General features: G+C 45.8%; 1 protein-coding gene across 6 annotated transcripts in view; it reads left to right on the top strand.

Annotated features, from left to right (window-relative positions):
* Nucleotides 1-15,027, top strand: part of CCDC149 (coiled-coil domain containing 149) — a 100,384-nt gene that overhangs the window by 54,446 nt on the left and 30,911 nt on the right. For all 6 annotated transcript variants that reach the window (XM_070613057.1, XM_070613058.1, XM_070613055.1 and 3 more), the window contains 4 exons: nucleotides 11,373-11,489; nucleotides 12,288-12,460; nucleotides 13,181-13,253; nucleotides 14,655-14,739. In XM_070613057.1, coding sequence (XP_070469158.1) covers nucleotides 11,373-11,489; nucleotides 12,288-12,460; nucleotides 13,181-13,253; nucleotides 14,655-14,739 — 448 coding nt within the window. The remainder of the gene's footprint in view (nucleotides 1-11,372; nucleotides 11,490-12,287; nucleotides 12,461-13,180; nucleotides 13,254-14,654; nucleotides 14,740-15,027) is intronic.

Raw genomic sequence — 15,027 nt, forward strand, 5'->3', positions numbered from 1 at the left:
GTGCATTGGAATCACAAATATCGAGAGGTGAGCTGGTGAACCAGCTCTCTGGAAGAGGAAGCCTGGTTGGTAGCATTTTGCCGATCTCCATGGTGTGAATACTGATACCATGACACGTGCCAGGCTACCAAAGTGAAGTCACTGAACTTGGGGTTGGAGAGACTGGCACTCCAGAAAGGACCAGCCTGCAGCTCCAGCCTACCACTGCCAAGAGGTGCAGTGTAGTATAGTTTGTCTTTGGAAATGGCTAGGCCCAGGTTTATATTCTAGCCCTGCTAGTTACTGTCTGTGTGGCCTTGGGCAAGTCAATTTTCTCTTCAGGCTTGTTTCCTCATCTGTAAAATGGGGATAATAATACCTCATGTAGAATTATTGTCAGATTTCATCGTTTTTTCATCAACACATAATTGGGGACTTACCCTGGGCTGGTCAGTGTTCTAAGAGCTGAGGATACATCCAGGAATATGAAAGACAAGGTACTCACTCTCACAGGGCTCATATTCTAGTTAGGGAGACAGACAGGAAGAAAATAAAATGCATGAGTAAGATGATCAGACAGTGGTTGGTTCTGGGAAGAACGCAACACAATGAGATTTAATGATGGTGGTGTGTGTGCAGGCAGTGTTAAGTGTTTGTAAAGGATGTAGCATCCGACCTGGCACCCAGTATCTGCTCCATAAACGGTAAGCGTTGCTGTATCTTTAGCACACCCTGGTCCCAGATTGGCTTAGAATCCTCTTGTACAAGAATTCCATCTGGAATCTCAAGTTGTTCCTTTCTGTTGGTTGACTGTTTCCACTGAACTGGATATGTGCCTCCCGATAGAGACAAAGATTGGGGTGAGAAGCCTGGCATCTGGCATATGGATCCCCAAAACTCAGCCCTCCTTATCGTCACCCCAGACTTTGGCAGCACCGAGCATTATTGCTTTGGTGCAGAGCTCCCAGAAGCTTCCTTGCATCTCGTGTGCCCCTTGTGGAATAGCACCTAATCAGATGTGCCAGGGAGAAGCAGCTCCTGTTCCCGGTGAGACAGCCAGCTGTTGGTTTTCTTGTCCATTTGCTTTTATTTTTCTTCATTATGCACATTATGGAACTTTAGTGCAGAAGAACAGTAGTACAATGTGAGGTATTCAAAAGCAAGGAAGTTCAGGTGGACAGCTGCTCCTGCCAGCGTCATGCATCCGCATTTCCTGGGCCCCACTGGCTAATTTAAATGTAGCTGTTTGTGATATTGCATAAACACAGGGTTTGGGCCTTAATAATGAGCTTTATGTTACACCAGCTGACGGTCTTAAGTACCTCTGTTTTATCTGGTGTTGGCACCATAAAACGATAGAGCCCTTCTGTGAACATACCTCTATTGACATGGGACTTCTGGATGGATTCGGCAAGCAAGCCAATTAAATCAAAGCCACGAGCCAATAAAGACAGACCACTGAGCATGCAGGTGACTAATTACAGTATACTTTGTTTACAAAAAAGAATGCTCAGCTGTGGGTGTTTGTAATGGTCCAGGATGAGGGATCAGAGACGTCTCTGTGAATGTTCCTCTTCATGCTTCAAAGAAGCACAGAGATGTAGGAATGCAGAGACGTAGGAATCCCAGATGAAGAGAGCGCTCTGAAGAAAAGCTCTCACCTTGGGGCATTATAAGAATTAATTACTAAGAACTGAGATGAGTGATAAGGGCCCTCACCCGCTCCAGCCCTGTCATATCTTATTCTAACCGGGCTCTTGGTTGTGAACTGTAGGTAGCACTCAGCTAGTTCAGCAAGCAGCCAGACTAGTTCTGCATTCTTTAATGTTTTATTGGCAAATGCATCAGACTCATTTGGTCTCAGAGCCCATGTTTGTGCCTGTCCTGGCTTGTATGAGCTCATGGCGCCTGGGTGGCCCACACGACCAGAACAGCATGGTATTGGACATTCATCTCGCAGACCATGTGTTATAATTACACTTCTTCATAGAGAACTGGTTCTGAAAGATCTCCCTGCCCAAGGCTTACTGTATGGCACACCATATCCAAATTACACCAAACTGCCTGGTGGGGCGCCATAAAGACTGTGGCTCTGGGAGTGATGTGTACTGAACTGTGTGAAGGTGATTCAGGGGCTTCTTAGCTGTGTGATCTTGGGCCCATTGCTTGACTTCTCTGTGTCTCAGCTGTTCTCATCTATCTGTACCATGGTGATAACAGTGGTACTTGCCTCATGGAGGGTAGTTCAGTTCAATTCATTTCAACACATCTTTATCGAGGACCTGACCCTCTGGTCAGGGGATAGGGCAGTAAACAAAACCAATGAGTCTTGCTTTCATGGCCCTTCAATTCTAGTGGGACAGATGGATAATAGGCAAATAGACAAGTATATTTCACAGATTCTGAGATGCACAGTTCTTCACATTTGAACATCTTTGATATAGTCAATGGTATCATGTAGTTATGATTGGTACTTTTTATTCTTTTTAGAGGTGCATATGGTGGGTCTTAAAGTTGATGGAGTCTTGTATTTAATGGGATATGGTATATGTCAGAGGGTGCTAAGTGCTGAGTAAAATAATTAAAGCAGGCCAGGGGGCTGTAGAGTGCAGCCTGGGCAGAGTGGAGGATGCTGTTTACATTGGGTGGGCTGCGAAGGCAGATCTGTTCACACGCCCTTTGCTCGGAGACCAGAAGGAAGTGTGGTGGGAGGGGGTCAGGTAACCGAGGGAAGAGGTGCAGAGCCCCTGAGGCGGAGCGAGTTTGGGGCGACAGAGGCATGGCAGGGGTCCACTGCACTTTGGGAAAATTAAATACAAAAAGTTATATGAGGCACTTAACACAGAACACGCCCCATGGGGGCAGGGCTGTGCAGTGAGTGCTGTAGTTGTAGAGAGAGGCGAGGGCATAAACTCCAGAACCCTCGATTGCCAGGGGTCAACCCCCAGCCCTGCGGTTTGTAATGTTTGTGACGTGGGCGAGTTACTTCACCTCTCCGTGTGTCGATTTCTCATCTGAAAATGGGGCTGGTGACAGTACCTTGGAGGTGCTTTTGGACTTGATGGGGTTGGTACATGTAAGCACCTGGGCAGGGCTTGGCCTAGAGAAGGGTCTCATGCATGTTGGCTCTGCGTGTCAGGAGACTGAGACCTCCGGTGAGGGACACTGTGGCCTGCTGAGTGAGCCTGGCCCCAGGCAAGGAGACCTGGCTTCAGAGCTTGTGTCAGCCTCCCCGGGGTTCTCACCTGGAAAGAGGACAGGGCGGTGTCGGCCTCCTGGAGTTGTGGGAAGCATCAGATGAGAGGCTGCCTATATTTAAGACACATCTGAGGACTTCCTACGGTTAGCCAGACACTGCTCTGGGTGTGGGGTATTTCAGTGCATCTGATGAGCTGAGTTCCTGTCGTGGTGGAGCTGACAAGGGGGATGACGATGATGAGCAGAAGAACGAGACAAAAGAAGCAGGTTCTGGACAGACCTGTGGGCAGCGATTCAAAGGGCAGAGGAAGTGCAAAGGCCCGGTGGCAGGCAGGAGCATGGTGTGTTTGAGGCACTGAAGGGAAGCCAATGTGGCTAGAGAACAGGGGAAATGATGGGAGATGGGGATGGGAGGCGGGTGGGAGCAGCTCCTCTTGTGCCTCATCATCGCTTGTAAAGGCTTTGATGTTGATGCCAATGCAGCAAAAAGCCAGTGGAGGTATCACGTGTAAGCAAAGCTTCTAGCATGTTGTTTGGCCCAAACTGGGTGCTCATTAACCCAGGAACATTAATACACACTAATGGGTGTTCGCATGACGATCTCCAGGGCTCTGGGAGGAAGAGAAGGAAAACTGCTGGTGTGTGTGTGTGTGTTTTCTTTTTTATTTTTTAGGAAGATTAGCCCTGAGCTAAAATCTGCTGCTAATCTTCCTCTTTTTGCTGAGGAAGATTGGCCCTGAGCTAACATCCATGCCCATCATCCTCTATTTTATATGTGGGATGCCTGCCACAGCATGGCCTGATGAGCAGTGCACAGGTCTGTGCCCAGGAGCCAAACAGGGGAATCCCAGGCTCCCGAAGCAGAGTGTGCGAACTTCATCGCTGTGCCACCGGACCGGCCCCTGTGTGTTTTTTTTAAAGTGACAAATTGTTTTGTTTAAAGCTAGAACTGGAGTATCATATAGGAATGTGGACTCTGCTATACACAATAGAGTTCCTGCTTGGAGCCTTTTTAAGCTCTCCCTTCCAATTTTATTGAGGCTATTTCAAAAGGTCAGGGGACAGTTGGAGAGGATGTGGAGAAAACCAACAGGAAAAGTAAAGAAAAGAGAGGCAGGACCTTGTTTATTAAGCTGCCCAGCATGACACTGTGCCAGATGAGTGTTTAATAAATGCCGTTTGGTGCTGGCCTCTCCCTGGGTGTGCTGTTTGCAGCAGTACACGAGGACTGGGGGTGAGGAAGGGCTAGCGTCCACTTCCTGTTAACAGGGCTTTGGTTGGATCCTCCCAGTAACCCTGCAAATAGAGTCACTGTGTACGAATTGTAACCATACCAACTGTAGCTGGGGATCGCACTTTTAAAGCTCTGCAGAGAAATACATCAACAGTGATCATTGCATTATATCTTCACATTGTGAGGATGGAGACCCCCAGAGTTGAAGTTGTGCAGTGTGTAGGCTGGGCAGCCGTACATAGCTGTCCTGTCTACAAGATAGCTTTTATCCTTACTATAGACTGAATGTGTCTCCCCAAAATTCATCTGTTGAGACCTAATGTGATGGTATTAGGAGGTGGGGACCTTGGGAGGTGATTAGATCCTCAAGGCAGAGCTCTCATGAATGGGATTAGTGCCTGCATAAAATAGACCCCAGTGAGCTCTTTTGCCCCCTCCAGCATGTGAGGACACAGCAAGAAGACAGCCGACCATGAATCAGGAAGTGGGCCCTCACCCAACAACGAATCTGCCAGTTCCTTGATCTCCGACTTCCCAGCCTCTAGAACTGTGGGAAATAGATGTTTCTTGTTGTGAGCTATTCAGTTTACAGTATTCTGTTACAGCAGCCCAAAGAGACTGAGACAGGAATTGGTACTGAGAAGTAGGGTGCTGTTCTATCAAATACCTAAAAATGCGGAAGTGGCTTTGGAACTGGGTAATGGTAGAGGCTGGAAGAGTTTTGAGGTGCATGCTAGAAAAAGCCCACATTGCTGGGAAGAGATCGCTAAGGTCAGTTCTGGTGAGGGCTCAGCAAGAAAAGAGGAGAGCCGTAGAGACAGCTTTCATCTTCTTGGAGAATACTTAAGTAATCCTGAACAGAAGGATGGTAGAAATATGGACAGGAAAGCCCATTCTGATGAGGTCTCGGATGGAAGTGAGGAACATGGTATTGGACCCTGGAGAATAGGCGATCTTTGTAATGAAGTGGCAAAGAACTTGGCTGAATTGTGTTCGAGTTCTGTTGCTTTACGGAAGATGAAATTTGTGAGCAATGAAATTGGTTATTTAGCTGAAGAAATTTCTAGACAAAGTGTTGAAGGAGTGGCTTGGTTTCTCCTGAAAGCTTATAAAATGGGAGAAGAGAGAAATGATGTGAAGACAGAATTGTTAAGCAAAAAGGAACCAGAACTTCAAGATTTGGAAAATTCTCAGCCTATCCATATTGCAGAAAATGAGAACACGAAGGGTGTGGCCAAGCAACCATTTGATAAGATTAGTATGGACCAGCCGTCTCAGCAGAAGCCAGGCAGCTTCTTCAAGACAGTGGAAAGATGATGGGAAGGTGAGCCAGAGATCGTGGACACTGCCACTCCCGCCAAAGGCCAAGAGGGCGTGGGTCTGGGGGGCTGACCACCTCCACCCAGGTTACAAAGGAGGGGCATGCCCAGAGCTGCAGGGCTGAGACACCAGCCCAGCGTAGCTGCAGGGCCCTGGCAGAGAGCTGCTCCAGGGCTGTCCTGCCAAGCCGTGGGGGTGATGTCGCCATCCCAGTGGGCCTGGAAGGCAGAGCATCAAGCCAAAGAAAATTATTCTTGAGCCTTAAGACTTAATGTTGTTTGCTCTGTTAGATTTTGGATTCTCTTGAGACCTGTTACCCCTTTCTTCTTTCCTGTTTCTCCCTTTTGCAGTAGAAGTGTCTATCGTGTGCCTGTCCCACCGTTGTATTTTGGAAGCACAGGTTTCGCAGGTTTGAGCTGGGGAAGAGTTTCCTCAGGGTGCATCACACCTCAAATCTCACCCGTACTTGATTTAGATGAGGCTTTGGACTGTAGACTTTAGAGCCGATGCTGGAATGAGTTAAGACTTTTGCAGTTGTTGGGATGGAATGACTGTATTTTGCATGTGAGAAGAGCAGGAATTTTGGGGGGGCCAGGGTGAAATACTATAGACTGAATGTGTCCACCCCAAATTTGTATGTTGAAACCTAATCCCCAATGTGATGGTTTTAGGATGTGGGGTCTGTGGGAGGTGATTAGGTCGTGAGGGTGGAGTCCTTGTGAATGGGATCAATGCCCTTAAAAAAAAAACCTCAGAGAGCTCTCTCATCCCCATGTGAGGACACAGCAAAAAGACGGCGATCTATGAACCGGGAAGCAGGCTCTCACCAGTCACTGAATCTGCCAGCACCTTGATCTTGGACCTCCCAGCCTCTAGAACTGTGAGAAATAAATGTTGATTATAAACCACTCAGCCTGTGGTCGTCTGTTATAGTGGCCCGAATGGACTAAGACAATCTCCATTTTCAAAAAAACTGATGTCACCTGGGTCCCAGCAAGGTTAGATGACTTGTGAAGGACATGTGACTAGGATTAGCAGAAGCAGGATCTGAACACAGATAACGCCTGGAGAATAATAGCTGTTCCTGGCCTCTCACTGTATGCTGGGGAAAATGGATCCAGGCCAATGACAGCAAGACGAGAGAGAGAACCTTGAGGGCTGTGAGGGATGAGAAGAGATGGAGGAAGGAGCACGTCGTTCTGACTGGAGGGCTCGGGGACCAGAGTCTGAGCAGGCCCTTGGCAGAGGAGTCGGACCCCGTTGGTGGGATGGGGGAAGGGCATCCAAGAGCCATTTTGCCACGTCGTTTGCAGCCATGTCCCTCAGCCACATCCCAGCTGCAGCTGTGGCTCATCCATAAACTGACGACTCACACCCATAATTCATTCATAAACGTTTATTTCCATCTAAATCAGGAAATGAATGCATCTACTGGTGGCAGTGCGTGTGCCTCTCAGGGCACTGATCCGCTTCGAGTGTTGGCACAAGGGAGGCTGGCTGTGGAGCTCTGACGGCCTCGTTTGAGGGAATTAAGAGTCCTGAGCAGTTGCTTCCTAACCGTTTCCAAGGTGGGAAGTCAACATCATCGCCTGCAGGCTACAGATAAGCTTGGGGGGCGGGGGGAGCTCTGCTTCCTCCCTCTTAGAAGAAAGATGGGACTTCTGCTTCCTCCCTCTTAGAAGAAAGATGGGACTTCCCCATTAGGCGTCTGTGTGGGGAGACTACTGTGGAGGGTGATGGTGGTGATCATCATAACAGTAGTCGTAGTAGCAGCTAACATTCATCAAGCGCTTTTTATGTCCAGGGGCTGTGCTAAGTCTCAGAGAAGTCCTGTCTTCTCTTACTTAGGAATAGGTTCTGAAGGCAGCATGTAAGAGGCAAAAGCTTGCGTCTGGCCAAAATTCCCCTTGATGGCCCCTGAAATTGTCCGTGAAGTTCAGGGCACGTGGGCATGTATGCTCCTGAACAGGAACATTGTGTATAAATATGAACTGTAGGATTGTGCCTAAATGTTGTCAGTCACTGTGCCACCTCACTCTCAGGCTGGGACTTTGAAAGCAGGGGTGAGTAGAGTCACTCAATTTCTAAAATTTTTGTTTCTCTCATCTGTTTTCTCCATCTCTCCCTTCCTCCTCTTTTTTCTCCCTCTCATCTTTTTGCCAAACACATATATTTGAATTCCCTCAAGTTAAATGCTCATTTAATGCAACTCCTCTCTCTCTTGCTTCATGCTTACTTACAAACCCTTGACAGTAAAAAGTTATTCTATTACTGTCGTATTTTTACAGCAAAGGATACTAACACTCAGAGAAGTTCAGGCACGTGCCAAGGTTGCACAGCTCACAGACTGTGGAGCCAGGACATGAACCCATAGGCAAGCGGACTCTGGACCCTATGAGCTGTCAGCTGGGAAGGCCGGAGAACTCTGCTGGGTGCCACCTTCTTGGGCCCCTTCTACTAATTGCACTTTAGTGTCAGACCCAACCAATGATCCAGCGATTACTAACTTGGGCTCACTTTTCAAAATAAGTGTTTCAACCAGTCCAGCCCTGAGATTTAATAGCCAATATTGTATGCATGTTAAACACCAAATGATTGTTAGCATATTTATTGAAGCTTAACAGGCATCCAGTATATACAAGATGACTCTCTTTGATGGCTGTCAGACCTCAATAAACATGTTTAATAATTAATCGGCATTAAGCAAACATAATTGTGTGATTCTAAATTAAGTGTTCGGTGAAGCATATTGTGAATGGGAAACCACAGTGTTGTTTTATTACTTAAAGTTCGGGCTGTCAGTCTGGCTTTTCACATATCAAGGAAAGTATCACTGGCCTCCAGTTGCCTCATGCTGAAAAAGGCACATGCCTTCTTGTTCCCAGACACTTTGATCTGAGAAATGGTTCTTATCTGGTTAGCTGTTTGTCTTTCTGTATATCCACCTGTGGTTCTGAAGTCCTGAGCCAAGAAATTGTGTGACGTGAAAGATATTTTCACACGTCAGCTGTCGGTTGGATTAACCAGTTCTGCGAGAAGCACCATTGCCCCTAGTACAGCTCATTCTCATTATTTGCTGTTGTGATATTCTCCAAAGTCACTTTGAACACTGGGTTAGTGAAAACAGAACCACTGCTCCTAGAGGAAATGCAGGATTGGGTTCCTATGAGCCTCCGGTCATGACATTTTCGTCATCTCAATAATACACAACCTTGTCCCATGTGTGTTTCTGTTTAAAGTCACCCCTTTAAATGTGTGTTGTTGATTCTCATGGCCAGTAGCACTGTAACTCATACCTGAATGAAGCTTAGCTAGCACAGATGTTTTCTCTGTAAGAGACATCACAGCCTTCCTGTGCATAGGAACACTAGACAGCGCTTCAGCCCTACGCATGGGGCCATTTTGAACAGCAAAACACCAGTCAAAAGCACAAAATGAGAAAAAAAAAAGTGGCGCTAAATAGACCACAACAAAGGACACTTGTCCACGGTAGGGAGCTGAAACAAAAGCAGAGTGTTGTCCTGTTGAACCTCAGCTGGGAACCTGGCTTTCAGACAATTCACGTTTTTCACAACTCTGTGCTTGTCCACCCATATCCACATGTGATTTGAAAGTGCCATGAATGTTGATTTTGAGGTTACAGATAAATTTATGAATAGGCAGATTCGTAAATACAGAATCTTTGAGTAATGCAGATTGACAGTAATTAGATTCCATTAAGCACAGCTGTTTGTATACATAAATATCATATGTGCTCTGCCAGGTCTTTACGAGCTGTTCCACTGCCTGGAGCATTGTCTGCCCAATCCCAGCGATACTTTAGCTTGTAGTAGGTGCACAGTAAATATTAGTCCAATCCAACTGAGTGGTTTTCAAATAAGGACCCAAAATAGATGTCATTTGAAAATGCTCTTTACTTTTCTTTAGTCGTCATTTCTTTCAAAGTTCATTGCTGGGGTCAGCCTGGTGGCACAGCAGTTAAGTTCACACGTTCTGCTTCTCGGCGGTCCGGAGTTCGCTGGTTCGGATCCCGGGTGCAGACATGGCACTGCTTGGCAAAAGCCATGCTGTGGTAGGCGTCACATGTATAAAATAGAGGAAGATGAGCATGGATGTTAGCTTAGGGCCAGTCTTCCTCAGCGAAAAGAGGAAGATTGGCAGTAGTTAGCTCAGGGCTAATCTTCCTCAAAAAAAAAAAGTTCATTGCTGTTATTTATTTTTTCAATCTAGTTAATACCTTGACTTTTACTTTTCTCTCACCTGCACCTAAATCCTTCAGAGACTTGAAAATAACGCCATTTTCTCTACTGACAACAAATCCCTCAAGATTCATGCAGGAACAAGGAAGAGCATGCCCCAAGCAGGCACTCCTGGCAAGGTTGGAACCATATGACAGCAAAAAACTGTCCCCAGGACTCATCCATATATGAAGCCCATCTACACACACCCTCCTGGGAGATGTGGGAATCAGGCTTACAACCTCTTTAGAAGAAGCGTCTGGAAGTAGTGCCATAATTTAAAAAGTCACTCTAATGGCAACCTGCGTTGCACTGATGAGCACATTGGGGATGCTCTGGGACCACTGGATCTTCCTGGGGACTCGCACATAGTTCCCAATGTGGCCCTACCTAGAAGGTTTGGAGCTGCACAGGGAGCTTGGCTCCCGGGTCTGGGGAAGCTATGGATTCTGGAGGGCTCCTTTGGAAAATTACATTTCTGAAGACTGAAAATTTATCCCTGGGGATTTTAAAACATAAATAGAAGTATGTTATGAAAATCATGCAGACTTATTTTAAAAGTTGGAAAACAAAGAACAGATAGCGTACACAGTCTCACCATCTCTAAACATACACATTTTAATATTTTGATGTATTCGGTAATTTTTTGTGTTTTGTGCATAAATTCTTAGTATAATTTTAATCATCCTGCATATTAAAGTTAGTATTCTGCTTTTTTCCCTTTTCCCATGGCATGTTAAACCTGTCTGCGGTATTACAGAGTTCGTATCACCCTCATTTCAGACAGCATAAAGTAGCCTGCTGATTGACTGCATTACAGTTTGCTAACCACTCCACTATTGTTAGACGTCGTTTCCAGTTTTTTTCACTCTTTTTATAAATAACAGTGCAATCTACTTTTTCTTTTTTCCTAAAGCTTGTCCATGTCTGGAATTATTCTTAGCCCAGATTGTCAAAAGTAGAGTTACTGGATCGTTGGGTAGGGATATTTTTAAGGCTCTTGGTAATCTAGCTTAATTGTTAAGAGGATGGAAGCATGCCCCTCTCAGCGTTGTGTTATCATCTTTTAATCTTTGCTGAGTTTAAGAGAACCCAAGAGTTTGTTTCCTCACTCTGGCTGTGCTGGAGAGGGCATCCACCTTCTAGTGCACAGGCCTGTGTCCCCATTAGCCCTGTATACTGTGTATGCGTGCACGTGTGTACATGTGCATGTGTGTACAGAATACTGTATATACTTTAATTCTCTTTTTTTAATTCATGATATTGGCAAGAAATGTCTTGTGCTTTTTCGGTATTTCTTGAAAAATCTTCTAAAACTTTCTGCCTAGTGTGCTTGGGTTTTTGTTTGGATCTATTCCTTTTAATACACACTCTCTCTCTTTTTCTGTGAATGGAAAACACAGCTCTTGAGGATGACAATTGCCAAACAGAGGCTCGGAGACGAAGAAATCGGCGTGCGGCACTTTGCAGCCCATGAGCGTGAAGACTTGGTTCAGCAGCTGGAGAGAGCTAAGGAGCAGGTCATTGCTAACATCTGTTAAGAGCGGGAGATATGTTTGCACAGCTGGACACAGCACAGAGAAGAGTAGGCTGCGCCCCCTGTTTTTCAGAGAGTGTGGGGTCCTGGGGATGCGAGTCAGAGGAGGGAGGAGGATGCCAGTTGAGTGCTCTTAATTCCTCGGTACTCCGTCAGGTTCCCAAGCTGCCTCTTGTGTCTCTGGCTTCCAGCAGATCTCCTCTCTTACTCTGGGTACCGTTGTTCTGAACGCGACAGGAAACCTCCCCGCTACCCAGGATAGACAGGGAGAGAACAAAACATGACAAACTGGCCCTAATTTGCAAGTTTCTACTGAAATGCTGAGCGATGCTTTTTAGGCAAAATCTCAACAGGTACAGAGCCCTAGTTAGGGTACAGCTAAGAGAGCCTAGACATGCTTTTCTTTCTCTTACTAATTGGTTTTGAAGAGCAGAACAAGATTTCTGGGTCTAGAGAAGTCTGAACAGTATGCATTTGTAAGACACTGGCTGCTGTTCCTGATGTCTGGATTCACCCTGTCCAGCCTCTGGCTTTAGGGCATCCTGCAATAGGTAAGGGATCGCTTCTGTTTCCCATCTTAGATAGAGTGAGTTTCTGGAAGGAAGTCGTCCATCGCTTTTAGCTTTTATCATGTTGCAGTGTGGGCACTTATGGTTTTATAGCATGCGGTGGTATGAAGAAGCTCTCTAAGAGTCCACCATCCAAGCGGAAGTCTCCATCTCTGGTCCTAAAGCCACCATCTGAAGAACATCTTGCGTAAGGACGCTTCCTTTGGTTTCAGATTGAGTCTCTAGAGCACGACCTGCAGGCCTCTGTGGATGAGCTTCAGGATGTCAAAGAAGAGCGGTCTTCCTACCAGGACAAGGTGGAGAGGCTCAACCAGGAGCTAAACCACATCCTGGGCGGGCATGAGAACCGCATCATTGACGTGGACGCCCTGTGTATGGAGAACAGGCAAGTGGCCAGACTCAGGTAGGGTGGAATGCTGGCTCTCCACAGGTGTGCAGGCTGGGAGTTCTTTGCAGCCCTATCTACATTTGAGAACATTGGCATACAATAAAATAAAAGTCGCAACCCCCAGACGATGATATTAGCATCACATATTAGTTATAAGAGTCAGAAAAGAAGCACCGCATGCCTACACGCCTACATTGGTACCCCATTCTCTCTTTCTCCCTGCCCTCCCTAGTTGGGTGAGAAGGGTATGGAACCAGCGAAAGCTGCTTGTTATTGCTCTCAAGGAGAGGGAAAAGAATAAGAAAATAAATTGAGAAATTCCCTTGGCTGTTTCTTTTCCCTGAGGCAAATTTCAGTGCGTGTATGTGTCTAACTTAATGTTCTGTCTGGTGTCGCTTCTTCCTGCCTTCCTTCCCAGTGGAATCATCTTAATGAGAATTATGTGAAAACTGTGTTGATATCCCTGAGGGGATCTCTGCAGAGGGCTGTTCTAAAGTGGGGTTTCTGTGATTTGGGCATACTTGACCTTCATCGCGTTCATTTAAGAAGAGGTCACAGAGATGCACTTCTCTCCTCCTCCGCTTGGTGGTGAGAAGGCATTCTAGGCAAGAGACGGCTCTTCAGCGATGTGGTTTTGTTTCCTTTTCCTCTTCTACTGAAGTGTATGTTTTTTATTTTGCCCCCATGTGCTTTCTATTTGCATGTATTCTTTTGCAGGTATCTTCAAGAGAGATTAAAGCAACTTCACGAAGAGGTCAACCTCTTGAAATCTAATATTGCCAAATACAAGGTAGCAAATCGTGGGGACGATGGTGATGATTCGCTGCTGTGCATCTGAATGTCGTTCTATTTTAATTCTCCTCTGTGCCAAAGAGATTCTAGTGCTTGCCTGTCCTCCCAGATAGAGTCCAGTAAGAGCTTTAACTGACGTAACCAGTAAGAATTCAACCCAAAACAACAAACAAAACTAAGACAGCTTTTGCAAGAGCTCCTGCTGTTGCTGCTATCTGGACAGGGCACACTGAGGCCACGAAAATCTGGATGTGGTCACTTTACAGCCTTGGTCCCTGTGAAATCAGGTTTCTTATCTGGCTTTTCTATGAAATGTTCTGCCATCCGATGCTATTTGACCCATAATCATCCATAAGAAAATGGTTTCCTAGCGGTGAACAAAGATTGGGAAATCACAATCTGAACGGGAATGTTCACGTCACACGGAAAGGACGGAATGTTTAAATTCTCCCCCGTTATTTAGTCTAATTCCAGCACCATTAGTTTGATAATATCTATTTCTGCAGATGTTAGTTGTAAGTGTTATAATTAGAAAAATCTCCTGGGTTTCTCTGCTTTGAAAATAGATTGATTTCTCTTCCTGGGGTGAACTTTTACAGTGGTCTAGATGCTTGGGGAGCCTGCTCATTCTCCTGGATTTTGACTGTTGGCTTTTTTTCTCGGAAGTCTCCATGCTATTCTTCCCATTCTGTGGGGGCCACACGTTAGTTTACACCAATCTATATATACACATGCAGCCAAAGAAGAATACAGCTTTTAAAGTTGTATAATTAATACATAATTTTAAAAATCTGTGTATGCATTCATTTAACAGCATTTATTCAGTTCTTGTATGTGCCAAGCACCGGCTATATAGTCATATCAATGTTAATATAAAGCTCGGTTCCAGGAATGATGCTTAGGTGGCACATTTGCACTTCCTTAAACTTGCATCCATGGCAGATATCACTAATGGATCATGGCTCTTTTTCCAGTTCAGCCATAGAATTCTTCCAAATACCACTAACCATCTTTGGCATTGGTACATGAGAGTAAACCTCTTCTCCATCTCATATCTGTTCTGAAGAGGTTTCCATAACTAGTGACTTCACGCATTAGACTGGATTCTTGCTTCGGGTTTGATTTAATTTAACGAATATGGATTGAGTGCCTTTTATATATGGGAGACTGGGATTGCTGTCATTCTCCTGGGCACCAACTTTTTAAAAAACTCTTTACCAGGTCCATAAAAATCATAATTTTTGGCAGGGACTCGGAATTCTAAAAGTTGGGTCAGCATTTGGAAGTTGCCAGGGGTTCTTGTGTGCTGAATAGGAGGGTGCCTCTACTGTTAAGTAGGTATTTTTCCATTATTGGCTTTTCTGACAGAGGTTTTTATTTTCTCCCAATGCTGCTTTAGAATGCTCTGGAGAGACGGAAAAACTCAAAAGGCCAGGGCAAATCCAGCAGCAGTGCTCTGACTGGAGTCTTGTCTGCAAAGCAAGGTAAGGTGGGTTCTCCAGGAAGGACCACTTATGAGCATAGCCTGTAGATTTGTGAGCCCACATCCATCCAACCTGCTCGTTTTGCGGATTGGGAACCAAGATGATCCTTTAGAACATGGTTCCCAGACTTCTGCCTGCATCTGAATTGCCTCGAGGGCTTGTTAAAATACAGATCTCTGGGCCCCACCCAAAGATTCTGATTCAGTTTGTCTGGGGTGGGTGCAGAGAACACACATTTCCTAAAAGGTCCCAGGTGATGCTGATGCTGGTTTGGTGACCCTCCTTTGA

Source organism: Equus przewalskii, chromosome 3 (genome assembly GCF_037783145.1).
Source record: "Equus przewalskii isolate Varuska chromosome 3, EquPr2, whole genome shotgun sequence".
Lineage (NCBI taxonomy): Eukaryota > Metazoa > Chordata > Mammalia > Perissodactyla > Equidae > Equus > Equus przewalskii.